At 48.2% G+C, this 16,779-nt stretch overlaps 1 protein-coding gene across 1 annotated transcript in view; it reads left to right on the forward strand.

Moving 5' to 3' along the window:
- COL17A1 (collagen type XVII alpha 1 chain) overlaps positions 1-16,779 on the forward strand; it is a 51,197-nt gene that overhangs the window by 4,618 nt on the left and 29,800 nt on the right. Inside the window, exons 2-15 of the mRNA XM_014733101.3 lie at positions 438-500; positions 2,414-2,458; positions 3,468-3,572; positions 4,538-4,669; positions 6,304-6,351; positions 7,511-7,546; positions 8,666-8,713; positions 10,135-10,278; positions 11,553-11,711; positions 12,322-12,393; positions 13,748-13,819; positions 14,584-14,652; positions 15,761-15,925; positions 16,309-16,389. Of these exons, the coding sequence (XP_014588587.3) occupies positions 449-500; positions 2,414-2,458; positions 3,468-3,572; positions 4,538-4,669; positions 6,304-6,351; positions 7,511-7,546; positions 8,666-8,713; positions 10,135-10,278; positions 11,553-11,711; positions 12,322-12,393; positions 13,748-13,819; positions 14,584-14,652; positions 15,761-15,925; positions 16,309-16,389 (1,228 nt within the window). The 5' untranslated portion in view covers positions 438-448. The remainder of the gene's footprint in view (positions 1-437; positions 501-2,413; positions 2,459-3,467; positions 3,573-4,537; positions 4,670-6,303; positions 6,352-7,510; positions 7,547-8,665; positions 8,714-10,134; positions 10,279-11,552; positions 11,712-12,321; positions 12,394-13,747; positions 13,820-14,583; positions 14,653-15,760; positions 15,926-16,308; positions 16,390-16,779) is intronic.

The raw sequence follows: 16,779 nt of genomic DNA on the forward strand, positions 1-16,779 counted from the left end.
TTCATCGAGCTCCACACAGAACACTGCACATCACGGAATGCATCAACATGAATGAGCTGAAAGTACTAAGTTCTTTGACAGAAATCCTGCGGCTGTTTGTTACTTTGGCAAAGAATGGAGATTCCATAGTCAAAGGTCAGGGCACCAAGTCTTCTATGTAAACATTTTAATGCTCAGCTGGGGGCAACCTGATCAATCAGATCCTGAAAAATAAGATCCCAGTACAAAGGGATAGAATCCAAAGTGGAACTATTAATTACTCTCTGTTATAACCGATAAAGGAAGTGGAAATGACATAAAAAATCTCCACAAGAAAGAACTATTCTTTGAGTTCTGGGAATCAAGTTTTTGGTTCTCAGCTTGAATAGTAGAGATCTATACTTACTAAAATGATGATAAGAGGCATGGCCTTTCATGGTTTCTGGATTTTTCTGCAGGTGGCTATGGTATGGATGTCACCAGGACAAACAAACGAGACGGCACTGAAGTCTCTGAAAGAAGTAAGAGCATGATATATATCATTATAAAAGTAATTTAAAAATTTGGAAACAGTTAATAGTTCATTCCTAATTCCACAACTGTATCATTTTTTTCTTTTTAGTACTTTTTCTGCTTTTGTTTTCACTGTATCATTTAAAATGTATTCCTAAATAGGCTTTATTCCTTTACACAAGACGCCTTTTGTTGATTTTTATTTTAACATACTTGTAATCAAAATGCATTCAGCTTTTTCTTCAAAGATGAAAATTGCCATTTCAATGTATAGTTTTCATAACCGGCATTTTTAATGGCTACATAATATTCTGTTGAATGAATTTGCCATAGTTTATTTCATCATTCCCTTATTTAGGGATACAGAGCAGCAGAAATCCAAAAGAATAACATCCCAGTTATTGCAGAGACAGTGTTAGAATGACACTGGTGTCACAGTTGCCATCCACACTGAAAATTGAAAGCAGTCACATTTCTTTTGTGGAACTGCCCAGATGATAAATTCGGAGACATTTAAATGGTCCCCTTAGCAGCTCTAACTCTTTCACTTATCCTGTGACTTTCATATATCTCCAATAAAAAGATTGTAGCTCCACAGCCTCTGAACTTTAGGTTAAGAAATAATTTACTTTTATGTGTCAAAGAGTCCCAAAGGTCCATACAATGAGAGTTTAGTGAAAGCTCAAGGACTATTATTCAAATCAAGCTGCCATTTTAGTCTGAAAAACCATTTCCTTTTGTGCATTGAACGCTGTTCCTTCTAGGACAACCAAACTCATTAGGAAAACGCAGTGTGAAGAACGCAAGAGTGAGGGGGCAGCAGTAAAACTGGTGTGGGGTGGAACAGTTGTCAGCAGCACAGCCTAAAGTGGCACAAAATGATCCATACCATCTTCTTCCATCCTTTTCTCCTTTCCTTACTCACACCCACATGCATGTGCACATACACGTCATGCATACACATACACCTGGGCATGCACACACATGTGCACACACACGAGAACAATTTAAAGACCAGCGACCTCAGGTGGATGGGTGCTCTTTTATGTCCAACGCAGAGGGAGGCAGTGGTAACGATCATAGTCAGAGCACAAAATTGGCCCTGCTCTAGCTTTAGGATCCACCCATCTCCCATGCTGCTCCACGGGAGACAGTGATTCAGGAAGGCAAGAGGTCTTTCTTCCAACTGGTGTTTAGAAAACACTGGAAGCTTTTATTACCTCCATAGACTTACCATCATTTGGAGTCTAGAGAAACTCAATTTGGGGAGGCAACAGGATTGGTTCTTCCAGTCTGTCTTTGATGTTCATCTATCCTTGATTTCACTGAGCACCAAAGGTGACTTAGCGACCCCCTCCCTTCCTATACCTCCTCATACCTAGGAATGGCCCTGGAGATTTTAGAATGAATTATGATGTCCTTCAGATACCCCAAAATTCATAAAGAAGTACAAGGTAATTATCCACTTCACAGTGAAATCAGCCCAGGCTGATGCATTGGCCCCAGATGGACTGGGTGGCCATTTGGAATGGGCAGTGCAGAGAAAGAATGGGACTCGAGACTTTTGAGAGTGACTTGAGGGCCTGGTCCTTCTTCAAAGGCAAATCTAGGCCTGGACTAGATCTAATTATTAGATGAGAGACACTGATGTCAAGACAAGGCATCTTTCAAATCAGTGGGTAACTAACTACTTTTGGTTCCAAAGGGATATAAACTTATTTTCCAGGCACATGAAACCCCATTGTTATTGCACAGATTTTCATGCACAGTGGGTCAGATTGCATACCTTCAAACACAAACTGTATAAAAATCTGTGTTGAAACTAATTTAATATGTTGAGCCTACAACAAATTTTAGAGCTTGCCAAAATATAGGGATTTCAGTGCATTACATATCTCATATTTTCATTGTCTTTTTCTAGTTATCACAGAAACAGTAACTACAAGACTTACATCCTTACCACCAAGTAAGTGACTATCTCAAGAGCTTTCTTCTCAGTAGGTCATGGGGGAAGGACTCCACATGTAACCTTTTCCATAGGAGCTCATTCTCCAGTTGAGCAAATCCAAAATATCTGAAATCTTGTGTTTAACAGCTGTATTGACCTTAATTAATATACCACAAAATCCACCAGTTTGAAATATATAATTTAGTGGTTGAGAATATATTTACAAAGTTGTGCAGCCATTGCAACAATCTAATTTTATAACATTTCCTTCTTCCCAAAAAGAGACCTCATGACCATTAGCAGTCACTCCCCATTCTCCCTCTTCTCTCCTCAGCCCCTGAAAACTACAAATCAACTTTCTGTCTCTATAGATGTACCTGATCTAGACACTAAAATATCGGAAATCTTATCCAACCTGAGCATGGGGTGGAGGAAGGCACCAGCAGTCGGGCTCCTGATTGAGTCCACTTTTCTTCTGGGGAGGTCCTTAGGTTGAACGGATTCTGTCATATAGCTACCTCTGCACCTCCCAGGAAGCCTGGCTCACGGGGGTGGGGTGGGCAGATTGGGGGTGGGAGTGGAGAGCCAACCCATTAGCAGGTGAGGCTGGAGGATGACTGGCTACCAGCAACACAAAGCTGTCACTCATCCCTCCAACGCTCCTAGTGGCTGCCACGTCTGGGGCACTGATCAGGCATTTGAAAAGAGCAAGGCCAACCCAGGGCCTGGCTTCCAGGAGCTTCTCATCATGCAGCTGCCTTTTCTAACATTTAAATTTCCCTAATAAGCAACTTGCTATGCTCCATTCAGAAGACTTTCCTTTTAAATTGGGTGAAATATTTGCTCCTGACATTTGTATCAAAAACAAAATGAGAGCATGGGAGCCTTGACTAGGCAGTCCAGGTGGGAAAGGGACCCCAAACCAAGAGGGTCGTGGGTGGGAAGCTAGGCAATGCTTCCAAGAGGATGAGAGGACCCTCTGGGCCGATTGCACCGGTAAGTTGTCACCTGCTCCTTGTTTCTGCAGAAGGGGGAACCAGCAATGGCTATGCCAAAACAGGTTCTCTCAGTGGAGGGAGCCGGCTGGAGAAACAGAGCCTGATGCACGGCAGCAGCGGCTACATAAACTCAAGTAAGTGCCTGCCGGTGGGAGGGCTTGAGGGAGAGCAGAGGGACAGGGAGAGAGAAAATTCCGTTAAGGAGACTGACGATAACGAGTGTTCATCATCCCTTCCAATTGCCCCAAAGAGCTGTGTAATCGACAGAAGACCAAGCGAAGATGAGACTTACAAAGGATCCACGTTTGAAGCCTACTTAAAATGGGATCAATTTTCATTAAGTCCCCAATATAGATAACAATAACTAATTGAGAAGGCTTCATGGGCAAGTGGCTCCTTTCCCACTGAAGCACTCTCTTTAAGTCGTTTCTTTTCGAGAAGGGTGTGCACTCTGAGGGTTTACAATTTGAATTAACAACAACAACAACAAAAGAAACTTCAGGATTGGGTTACTGTTTGAGTTCCCGCTGGGCAAGCATCCAACACAGCCCCATTGTTCCCAGTGAAACACTCTTTCATGGTAGCTTTCAATCCGACACAAAACAAAGCAAAGCAAAGGCAGGGAGAAAACCCACACACATAAGCTCTGAAGCCTTTTAAAAAATCTTGGAGTGAAACTAAAAAAGGAAACCCAAGACACACAAACAGCCAGGCTGACCAAGAGAGGCGCCTGCCCCTACCTGCTGAGGACGCTTCCACAGGGGTTATGTTCTGATCTATCCAGCAGTGATCTGCAATTAAAGGCCAGGTCCTCAGGAAAAATCCTGCTGAAGCCTCTCTGTTTCCAGGCACTGTAGGCATGGACGTAAAGCACCCCTCTGCCTTCCAGGGGCCGGCTTGGGAAGGGCAGTGGCAATAATAACATCTCCCATTTCTGAGCCGCCATAGGAATGTGGGGTGAACCTCTTCCATGCCTCCTGATGTCCTCTGGCCCCGCACAGGGCCCTCTTTTATTTTGAACACCCTGAGTGCACTTAGCGAATATAACTGAATGTCAATCTGAGGTGCTCTAGGGGTCTCCGCTTTTCCCCACTTGTAGGTGGAAGCACACGTGGCCATGCCTCCACCTCCAGTTTCAGGAGGGCTCATTCACCTGCCTCCACGCTGCCCAACTCACCAGGCTCAACTTTTGAAAGAAAAACTCACGTCAGCCGCCATGGAACCTACGAAGGTATCAGTCCCACAGACTTTAGAGGAGAACTACTCTCCTCCCCAAGTAACTTCATTCATTCTTTGAAGATTTAAGTATTGGCCACCTGCATTAACCGGGGTCTGCACCCTCACCCTTCTCTCCACTCTTCCTTCAGTTGTGGACTCCTGTTACTTGTAGCAAGCAGCAGTGGCACTTGTGTGAAGAGAGATGGAGAGACTCAGATTTGGTGCTAGGCTAAGATGTTTGGACTTTATTCTGCACACAGTGAGAAGCCACAGAGACATTTGAGTAAAAGAGTTGACCGTATTTGAGGTCCAGGACTTGAATTCTGGAAGCCAGGTGCAGGAAGAATGGGGAGGAAAGAGGCTGAACACCGTGACAAGTTAGAAGCTGCTCAATATTCCAGGGAAGGGAAGACTTGGCTGGGACTAGGGTGGGAGCAGTGGGACAGGAGAGGAGGAGCTGGAGGTGAAAGGTATTGCAAAGGTGGAACTGACTGTTTTGACAATTGCTGAAACATTGGGGAAAAGGGAGAAAAAGAGGTCAGCTACTCCACCAAGATTTCAAACACAGAGGTGGAGTTCATGGTGGTGCCAATGACTGAAACAGGGAAGCCAGGTGGACGCCTCCATGTGGATGAGTTCAAGTATTTCGTCCTGAATCAGAGCCACATGGTACAGCTATCAGGTGGGGGTGCCAAGCAGGCAGTGGGGTCCAGAGAACTTGAGCTCAGGGAAGAAGTCAGGGCCAGATACCTAGTTTGGAGTCATTCACAAACAGCTGTTAGTAGCAGTTGGAAAACTGAAGGAGGGGGCCAAAGAAGAGAGTAAAAAAGCAGAAAGGAGTGAAGGAAGATAAAGTTGGAGGAAGAAGGAGAAGGAAGAGGCAGAGTTCAGAGAGGCGAAGAAGAGTCTTTGAGGGGCAGGGAGACCAGGGGCAGGCAGCGTCACAGAAGTCAGCACAAGACAGTGCTCAGGGTCAAGAAGGAGGCGGGAGGAAGACATCTGGGTTCTGCTCCTAAGGTCACTGGAGTTCCTGGTGATCCGCAGAAGCAGTTTTAGTGGAAAATAGACAAGGGGGTCTAATAGTGAATGGAGATGGGTTCTAGTGATGGAGAAGCGGGATTAAGGGACAGGAGCCCCGGTAAATGATTTAAGACCCAGAGCTGCCAGGGGATGTTGGGGAGCCCCAAATCCAGGCGAGATGCATTGTGTCACCCCAGGGCTTTCTGATGTTAGGCCTGCTCAGGGGCTGGTACCTCCATTTCAACAAGGTCCACAATCGGGACAAGCTTGACAAAGTCAGAGACAGTCCGGTGCTGACAGCACATTTATTTGACCAGGGACAGGTCACCTGCATCAGCACTGATATAGGGCAAATGCAGTTGATGAAGTGGAAAAAAAAAGAAAGGAATGGAAACCTCCTACTTTCCTTTGTTCAAACCCTGCCCCACTGAAATAGATCAGCAACAGAACGGAGTGCCATGACCACGTCCAGGAGGCACGTCGTGTCTAAATCATGAGCCTGCTGAAGGGCACACCTCACTCTCCCAGACACCCAGGCTTGTGGAGGTGCACGAAGGGGTGCCCTCATCTCAGAAGCCCTTTGGGCTTAAGTGACCATTTGTACTGAGTGTTTTGTCCCCTCTCCAGGGAGCTCCAGTGGCAACTCTTCCCCGGAGTACCCTCGCAAGGAATTTGGTATGTCCTTTCCTTATTTTCTTTTTTTTTTTTTTTAAAGATTTTATTTTTTCCTTTTTCTCCCCAAAGCCCCCCGGTGCATAGTTGTGTATTCTTCGTTGTGGGTTCTTCTAGTTGTGGCATGTGGGATGCTGCCTCAGCGTGGTCTGACGAGCAGTGCCATGTCCGCACCCAGGATTCGAACCAACGAAACACTGGGCCGCCTGCAGCGGAGCGCGCGAACTTAACCACTCGGCCACGGGGCCAGCCCCTCCTTTCCTTATTTTCTGATGAAATGGTTGAACTGCCTGACAGGGAGGGAACAGCAAACATCATAAGTTAAATGGATTTTTCTAGAGGAGTTTGACGTCTGCTGACCTGTTTTTCCCTTGCTCTTTATCCTGAAGCATCTTAAGGGGACTGTCAGGCGCATTAACTTGCTATCATAAGCCTGTGCTCGTGACACTACTGAAATGGCAAGCTATTCATACAGGGCTCAAGCTTGAATAGATAAGCCCCAAGGCCAAGCAACAATTATAGGGTTTTTCCTTACACAGGCTGCACAGACCTCCCAGCAAAGAGGAGCAGGGGTTAGAACCCACAAGTGCCAAACATCCCAGCACCTCCCCCACAGCTGGCTTCAAAGGGGCAGGTTTTATGCCAAGTGAAACCCTAGACTGTATCTTCACTTGACCTTAAGTCTTTGGTCCGTGTTCTTGGATTCTCACTGGGCATATGAATTGATGATATGATCACTGATTGTGCAGTGATTATAATTTTATTTTTTTATTTGGATACAGCAGGAAAACCAAGGCAGTCTCTAACAAAAAATGAAAGGGAAGATCCGATATGTTTGATCAGCGTAGTCAGCCAGTCCAAGTGGATCGTGCTCCCAAATGATTACCTTAGCTAACTCAACACTCTAAGTGCAAGCAAACTCAACACTCATTTAGCTAACTTCACATCCTAAATGCCCTGAGGGCTTACAAAACTTTCTCTGCCCTTTTGCTGGGTGGTCATCGTTTATAAAGCATCCACCATCCATAAAGGCTCCTGTGTGGATATAAACATACTAGGAAAACAACTTCCTCCCCCGTCCAAATGGATGTACCTCCATGTCAAAAATTTTTAGCATGCCACATCTTCTACGTGCTTAAGATTATTTTTCTTTGTTTCTCAGCATCTTCTTCAACCAGAGGAAGGAGCCAAACACGAGGTGAGCTCTGTCGCTGGGTTCAGTTCAGTTCATTCAACAAGTATTTCCTGAGCATCTGACGTGTCCGGTCTTGAGCCAGGAAATGTGAGGAGTACAGAAGAATGAATAAGACACGGTCTCTGCCCCCAGCGAGCTTACAGCATCCTGGGACTCTTTTGCTGGCTCTACCAGGATGGGGAGGGTGGACCTGGACAGTGATCTAACAATAACATGAAGGCAGGGAGGAAAGCACATGGTAAGGACCTGGGGAGTAGTTTGTTCTGCGCTGGGTTATCTGAGGATGCTGCCACCACATCTGGTTTCACTTCTGGTCTCCTGGTTGACTTTAACAAGATATGCTATGACTGCCTTTAGGCATCAGAAACTGAGCAAAAGCCCCTCTTTTTCAAATTCAAAGGGCTCCATGACAGTTTTGGACTCTCCACATCTGCCCATGGATAAGGCTCTGGGAGGGAGAAGTGGTCCTGGGGAAAGCCGCCCTTGATAAATCTGGTGAGAGTGGCGAGGAGCATGTGCCAGGGCTGTGCTGAAGGCAGAGTTCTTCACAGGCCCTGGGAGTTCTCAAAGACCAGTCTAGACTTCTCACGGGCCATTCTGCGTCAGTGACTTGACAATTAGGAACATATCAACCACCCACAACTTTAAGCTGATGGTTGAAAGATGCCAATGCTCCACCTGAAGCTAACTAATAATGTTAAACCAGCCACTTCCTGCCCTGAAGAGGCCAAAATGGCCAAGTAAACACCCTAGGTCTTAGAATTCTCTCGCTGATACCTGAGAGACTCTGGAGGCAGGAGAGCCATTTGGTTCAAGCAGTAGGGAAATGAGCAATGGAAAAGGGGTTGGTCACTGCTGATGGTGAAGAGCCTCCCGGCCCAGCCTGGGATTTCATCAGAACGCCTCCAGGCAGCTGGGAGGTGTGCAGTGGGCAGGTCGGGGTGGGGGGAGAGGACATCTCTTTTGAAGCAGCACTCATTCTGGGAACACCTGGGTTTCCTGTTCCTAGCATACAGAGATCTCAGAGCAGCCCAAAGATATATCTGCTGCTCAGAGCTTGGAGTCAGGCACTGTGATCCCAGCTCTGTCATTCACAGCCTCTCCATCTCTTCCCCTGTACAGAGAGCGAGATCCGGGTTCGACTGCAGAGTGCATCCCCGTCTACTCGATGTAAGTGGTTACCGTCCCGCGCAAAAGAAAGAATCCAGGAATCCAGGGCTACTGCTCTGTGTGTGTGCGTGTGCATGTGCATGTGTGCACGTGTGTGCACGTGTGTGTGCCTTCACTCAATCACAAAACGTCTCTAAGGGCCTTTTAAGAGTCAGACCCTGGCCTAGGTGCAGGTGGGTAAGGAGCTGATTCAGTCAGGGTCCCTGCAAGGTAGCTCACAGACTAACGGGGAGACGGTAAACCAACCAACCAGGAAAAGCTTCCCGGGTTAGCGTCACTTGAAGGGACCGAAGGGTGAATTAGTTAGGCTCAGCCGATCTGACATGTGATGAGGGGGAGGAGCGTTCAGTGTGGCTGAAGGAACAGGAACAGGAGGGGACACAATGGGATAGTTAAGGTCAGAGAAGGGTCAAAGTAGAGCGGGAGAGTTTGAACTTGATCTCAAATGTCAGAGATTCCCCAGTCTCTGTCCGCTATACTGGACTCCTGCTATTCTTGTTAGAGGTTATTTGACATTGTGACACGAGCCCAAATTTTAGAGCTGGAGCCAAGTGCAAAGAGTAGGAGGAGAAAGAGCTGGGTCAGGCAGTTCAGCAAGCAGAGCCTGGGGCTTGCCCAAAGAGCTTCGTGCCTGGGGCCATAGGGTCTGACTCCAGGTCTAACGCTGTCTCATCTGAGTCCTTCCATGCTTGGGAGGCTGAGCCCAAAGGATGGAGCTTTCGGGGCCAGGGGAAGGCTCTGGGGGCATGGTGCCTGAGTGCTCTTCCAGCACGTATTATCTGCAACTCTGTCTCCGCTTGCGCACTGCCCTGGCCTGAGGCCTCCCTCCTCTCCTGCCCGCCCCGTTGGGAGGCACGGGGAGCTTGCTCCAGTAGATCACCTCGCATCCAACTGTATCAGCCAGACACACTTGATATTAACTTGCACAAAAGCAGCATGATATTTAGGAGTTATGGGCCACAAATTCCTTTTGACACTCCAGAGCATACAAGGTCAGGGACCCGACTCCTGAGGTGTCCTGTGAGTGTATGAGACCACCGCTGAACCATTAGTTTCAAGAGGGCTGGTCGTCTAACTGCCTGGGGTGTAAATCCTGCCCCCAATCCAGGATTACAGGGTCTTTCAGCCACAGAATCACCCCAGTGGGGTTTGATGAGGTCTAATTAGGAACTATCTGCCAAGGACTTTGGCCTCCTTATAGAGGCACTGAATTTATGAAGCCATTAATATTACAAAGTGCCAGGTTGATAAGTGCTATAAATTGACAAAACACAAAAATTGTAAGGCTAACCAAAAATGTCCCAGTCCGTGAAGCAGATGCCGTCCTCCTCAGTATTCAGAAGCCGTAAATGTTCCTCCCGCTGCAGTTGGACTCAGGAAGGAATCCTGGGCCTAAGGAGAATTGGGGGGTTCTTTGACAGGGACGGAATTGGATGATGTTAAGCGTTTGCTCAAGGGGAGCCGATCAGCAAGTGTGAGCCCGACCCGGAACTCCTCCAACACCCTCCCCATCCCCAAGAAAGGCACCGTGGAGACCAAAATGGTGACAGCAAGCTCCCAGTCAGGTAAGCCCCACAGCCCGGGCTGCCACGGAGGAAGGGAACCAGGTGGCAGGTTTGCCCGGGCCCCGGAATTCAACCATGCCATGGCAGGCCCGTCGGTCTGTGGCAGAGACTTCGAAAAGCACTGAGCATTTGCTCTTCCTGTAGCGTGAAAATGCGAGCTGTGCCCTTCTGACCCCACTGATCAACCATCCAAGTGCCCACTATAGTCTGACTCTATATCCTCAAGATTCTCTCCCAGGAGATTCTTGACATCTCCTGGGGATGTGTCGGCCAGGTCCCCCAAATGAAGAATGTTGGGGAAAGTTGTAGTGTTTTCATTCATTCATTCATTCATTCATCCAATGAATATTTACTGCATGCCTCCCCTACGCCAAGGGGAAAGGCAATGAACAACACAGGCACAGCTACTTCCCTGGTGGAGGTGAGGGCCCCTGGGGGAAGGCAAGCAGATAACCCAGAGATCCTAGTCAAGTAGGATGAGTGTGGGAGGCAGAAAGACGAAGGAGGAGATCCTTGGAAGGCGATGAGGAAAGAAGCTAGTTCTGCTGTGATGCAAAGCTTTCCTGTCATTCATTACTGAAAAAAATCTTGAGAGTGTAATCTTTCTTTTGTTTCTTAATATAAAACCAAAACCTCAGGGCGCTTTGTGACCTGCGTGGCAAGCTCCCTCTTGTACAGTAAATAGGCAGAATTGGCTTCGGATTTGAAGAAGCACCAAAACCCCCTCTTGGGGGCAGGGTGCCCCTTGGGTCTGGTTGGCACATGGGAGTGTTTAAGGAGGGTTTAACCAGAGAAGCCTGCCATCATGCGGTGTGGCCTTGGACTTCCCTACCTGCTCTGGCTCTATGCCTAGAATTCTCCTGGAAGGAATTCGCTACGGGGCCTCATTCACTGCTCCCTGACTTCTCTGAAGGTGAAGTCAGCAACAGATAGAGAGGGAGACCATTGGTGGGGACAGCACACCAGGAGGTGGGGAGAGGGGCTTAGGAGAAAGGGGCAGACCCCAGAGCAAAATTTACCTACTTCAAGTTTCACCAAGAACCAGCAAGAATTTCTAAATCAAGAGATCAAGTTCCCACCAGCTGTAAGATTTCAGATAGAAGTGGGATGACCAACTGCCCTGGTTTGACCTGGGCTGAGGGAGTTTCCAGAATGTGGGGACCTTGAGGGCTAAACCAGGAAAGTCCCAGCAAACCAAGCTGACTGCGTTACCCCAGAACAGAGTGCTGACTTATCTCTCACCCGGGCATGTGTGTGCCTGTGTCTGTTTCCAGTATCCGGCACCTATGACACAACCATCCTGGATGCCAACCTCCCCTCCCACGTGTGGTCCTCCACCTTGCCAGCGGGGTCCTCCATGGGGACCTATCACAACAACGTGACGGCCCAGAGCTCGTCCCTCCTCAACACCAACGCCTATTCTGCAGGATCGGGTATGAGGCACGAGGCGCATATCCCCTCCCACTCCTGAACCCATCACACCTTTACCTGGAGCTGAGCGACCGATCTCGTATTTGCCATCTCCAAGGCTTCCTAAAGGGGCTTTCTGTGGCCAAGGGTCCCGAGATTTTTCCACTGGAACTTCAGTTCAATTCATCTAAAGTTTTTCTTTTGGTGGGTTCTCTGTAGAAAGGACTATATAGCACAGTGTATCAGAAAAAATGCAATGGGAAAGAATATGAAAACAGATGCAAGAAGCCTAGTTTCACTCCACGTGTATTAACTGTGCGACCTTGAGCAAGTCATTTAACTTCTCTGGGCTTCAAGTGCCTTCTCCATAAAATGATCACTAACAAGAGGGGCTTTGGCAGGAACCAACGTCCTCTCGAGGCCTGACCAACCTACGACCACCCCTTGGCTGTGACCCAGGGTTTACCACAGACTAACGTTTCGTTCTGTGCTGTGGGGCAAGAGCCTAAGTTTTTCCCTAAAAACAAAAATGTAACACCATGTAAAAATGCAACCCCCGCGTTTCTTCTGGTGCTTCCTTACCCCTGTTCTGGGTTGGACATCCCTCCCACCAGCTTTCCTCCTCCCCTGCAGTCTTCGGAGTTCCCAATAACATGGCGTCCTGCTCTGCCACCCTGCACCCTGGACTCAGTGCCGGCTCCTCAGGTCAGTGCTCACCAGCTTGAACTGCCTTTTCCAGGTGGTTTGCTTAATAGGGATGCTCTCTCCTGCTGGGGAAAATGGAATGGTTTCTAGAGAAGATGTCCTTTCTGCCCAAGAGCCTGAGGACTTTGCTGCACGCACATGGCAGCGTGGAAGCAGCAGCCAAAGGAATGTGTGAGAAGGCACAGAGGCTGCCGTCAAGTCAATCGTAGAGTCAGCTTGGCCCCAGGGAAAGGTCCAGACAGAGGGGGCCAGAGACCACATCTTATGCGCTCATTCTGTGCTGGTCCTTTGATTTCTGTGAAAGGTGGGGAGATGGAAGTGAAGGGGCTAAGGGAGGCATAGCTCAGAACATCTTCAGGTGAAAAGCATTAATTTAGAAGGATCTCACCCCACATGTTTTTATAAATATAGTGGTTCATTGGGGGCTCAGATAATGATACTGCTTAGCTTCCAGTGCAAACATATAACTGTTTTAAAGAAATATTTATTCACTCATATGTACATAACACATACATCATAATAGCCTATATGTAAATAAGTTTTCAGCCCACAACTTTTTAAAAATAAATCTGCCTCTCCCTGTGATATTGTGACTAATAAATGTAATGAAGTGGGCCTTCTTTATTTACTTGGCTGGTATAGCTGCAAGTGCAAATTTAACGTTCTGGTTTTCAACACTTCCGCTTGACTAGAGTCCCACCAAACCCAGAAGACACCAGCTTCATGTTTCATTTCTTCTGCTCTTGCAAAGTCCTGACTGAGGAAGGTGGGCTGATATTGGATCCATGATCTTATGCCCCAAACAGTAGATAAGATGGAATAAGAGAAGCTATTAACTAAGGGGGATAAAAACAAATAACCAACCAGCCTCAGAAATCATAATGGGGGCGAAGGGACTTTCATGTGTTTGAATCAGAAGAAGGAGAGTCAAAGGGAAAACCAGGGGTTTGCCAAGTCCTTGCCTCCTGCCCTCGTTGTGTCTGTGTCCCATGCCTGCAGTTCCCACCCTGCACCAAGGCACCCCAGGGTGCTGCAGGGAACAGGGAACCCCTGGGATATTTTTAAATTTTGAGGGGTACAGCAACATCTGTCAGACCCTGTGCAAACTACTGCTATTAAGTTTTGTGGACTACTCAATAGATGGAACTGTTAGTAACTTTTTAACTGGGGTGGGGAGGTGGGGCATCAAAAAAATTATGATGTCACTTAGAATGTGTGAACGAGAAAGTTTGGGAATCTCTACCATATGCAAAGGCGTTTATCACGGAAGTGGTTTTGGGGTTCCGGGGGGCTGCCTGAGCTGAGGGGCCTCCTGTATGCACCTGCGCTCACCTGTCCTCAATTCCTTTCACAGTGTTTGGCATGCAGAACAATCTGGCCCCCAGCTCGTCCACCCTGTCCCATGGCATGACCACCACCTCCACAGGTCCGTGGCTGCGGTTTGAAGCTTGGGGGCTGGGGTGTTATGCCTCTTTGCAGCTATAACTCACAAGATCACCTTTCAGCAACTGAATAAGAGACACAAAACATCCCTAAAAATCAATCTACCTTTCCCACCAAAGAAACAGTCCCTACCCCCCGACATGGAGACGCCAACCTCGATCGTTTGCTGGCTCAGACATGAGTGAAACCGCAGGGAAGCCCGTGCTGTGGGGTGTCACCTCTATGTCCCTGTGTCTCACTGCTGTCCCTGACAGCCCACTGTCACTGTCAGTCAATCGTCTGGCTTATTTTATGTGCACTCCCTGTGCAAACCTGGGGATGGGGGCAGGAGAGCTGAGAACCCCAACTTGCTTACTGTTTCGCTGGGATAGAAAGTCTAATACACACGAAACAATTGGAGGATCCTACAAGACACGAATCAAGTTGTGTAAAGCAGGCATTAGGGCTGTGGGAGTTCAGAAGGGAAGGAGACGCGGGAGGGCCTAGGAGGACTTCGGGGAAAAGGTGGCCCTTGGAACAGTCCTAGAAGGATGAGGATTATACCAAAGAAAGTGCCATTTAAACTCTCAGTGTTGCCCCCATGGCTGGCAAGAGTTGATTTCATTATTCATTATTATTATTCATTATTATTGTCTTCCTCTCACCTGAGGAGGCTCCTGTCTGCCAGGGCTGGTCAGGCTGCTTCTAGCCTGCGTGGAGCCGCTTGCCCACCCTGGCCTCACTCACTCAGTGGTTCCTCTCCTGCAGCGTACGGTGTGAAGAAGAACATGCCCCAGAGTCCCCCCGTCATGAGCACGGGCGTGTCCACCTCTGCCGGTGAGTGCTGTGGGGGCAGCTGGCCACAGAGAGAATTGTTCCACAGTGACACCTGGCATATGGGAGGAGGGCATATGGCCCGTTGGTGGTCTGAGAGGAGGGCATATGGCCCGTTGGTGGTCTGAGATTCACAAATACAACTCACTCCAAGGGCTTCTCAGTTGTTCCCATGAATGAGCAGAGATGAGACACGTCCCTGACCTTACCTTGGCCTTCCTGTCCAAGGGGGCAGGAAGCTCCACCCTCCACACCTGCCTAGGGTCAGGCACTTACTCCCCAGCCCCCACCCCTGTCTGGAAGCCTTTGGCCTGCTCCTGTTACACGTTTCCCATCACAAGAGCCAGGGACCCCCTCAGAAGCTGCCATACCCTCCCTTCTCTCTATAGACTCTTTATCAACGTGGGTTCATGGCACATGGTGGGCTATCCCCTCCATTGCTCTGATCCTGATGTGTTTCCTTCAATGATTCATTCATTCAAAAAACATTTACTGATCACCTGCCTTGTGGGAGGCAGACACTGTTCTAAGGGCCCAAAGTACAGACATGAACAAGGCAGGCTACATTCCTGCCTTCAGCAGGCTGATATTTCCAGTGAAGGAGGCAGATAACAAAAAAGTAGACAAGCATACAAGATAATTTCAGAAAATGATATGTATTTGATGGAAAGAAATAGTGAGGTGGTAGAGACAGGCATGTGTGTGTGTTAGATGGGGTGGTCAGTAAAAGCGTCCCACCAAGATGCTAACACTCCAGATGTGAAGGATAGAAATGAACCCAAGTTAATTAAAGAATGGCCTGCCTAACAAGGGGACTTTTGTCCATTCACTAAAGATCCTATAATGCCCAGGTGGGAGGCAGCCTCATAGGCCAGTTGCCCAATGCTTCTGACATTGACTCAACCTCCTGAAGGCCAGGCCCTCCCGGGAAGGGGAGGATGTCTCTGGTCCTCAAGATGCTTCTTAGTAACTGTCAGCGAAAGCAGGGCACCCTCAAATTAATCTCTCTCTTTTCTTCCTCCCTCCTTTTCCTTCTCCCTCTGGTCGTTTCTTCCCTCTGCTTTCTCCTGGCGCCTTTTCCTTCCTCCTCACCCACTTCTTTCCTCTCTAGCCAGCACTACAAGTGTCCAGAATGATGAGCTCTTGCACAAGGACTGTAAATTCCTGATCCGGGAAAAAGACAACGTGCCTGCTACCAAGAAGGAGATGGAGCTGCTGATCATGACCAAGGACAGTGGGAAGGTCTTCACAGCCTCCCCCGCCAGCATGTCTTCAAGTACGTGGGAGCACACGTGACTTGGGTTCAGAAGAAAGACAGACAGTATAGAAGACCAAATGTCCTGGCCAGGTGGCTTGAGATGTTTTAAGAATGAAACCACAGTCATCCCATTCAAATGAAAAATGCCTGCTGAATGGGGTGTCCCAGGGTCTGTCCTGAGTGCAGATAAACCAGGAAAATTCCAGCAAAGAGCTCCCAGAGGGGTCTTTAGGGAACAGCAATTCTCCTAACCACAGACATAGGTGGGGGAACTAACCCCAGGAAAGCCAGGCCCTCTTCCTGCCAGGCTAACCTCCACCTCCCCAAGTGGAAAAGGATATGGGGCAGGGTTGGGGGAGTGGGGAGAGAATATTCCAGATTATCACGGGTTGTGTGCACAGCTTCTTTTTCAGAGGATACCCTAAAAAAGGAAAAGCAAGCAGCCTACACTGCTGACACCTACCTAATCTCAGACACTAATGGTAAGAGCAAATCTGATCACTGTCCACTCTGACTTCAGCCAACCCCGTGTCATTTATTTGTCATCTGAGACCTCTACTCAGAGTGTGGTCCCTGGACCAGCAGCATCGGTAACATCCGGGAGCCTGTCAGAAACGCAGACTCCTGGGCCCTAGCCCAGACCTGCTGAGTCTGCACTTTGACAAACCCCCAGTTGATGCATGTACGCACACGATGGAAGCAGACGCTTCCCATGGCACTTCTAAAGTCCACAGGGGCATTTTTTTCTCGCCTCGCTCGTCCTCCCGTAATTTTCAGAACTAATAGAAAACTGCTTTGCAAAGCACTGGCTAGCTTTATTTTTTTTTTCTTCCCAAATATCAGGATTGTCTCCTGGATAACTGCATTTCTTC

The sequence above is a fragment of the Equus caballus genome, chromosome 1 (genome assembly GCF_041296265.1).
Source record: "Equus caballus isolate H_3958 breed thoroughbred chromosome 1, TB-T2T, whole genome shotgun sequence".
In the NCBI taxonomy this organism is placed as follows: Eukaryota; Metazoa; Chordata; class Mammalia; order Perissodactyla; family Equidae; genus Equus; species Equus caballus.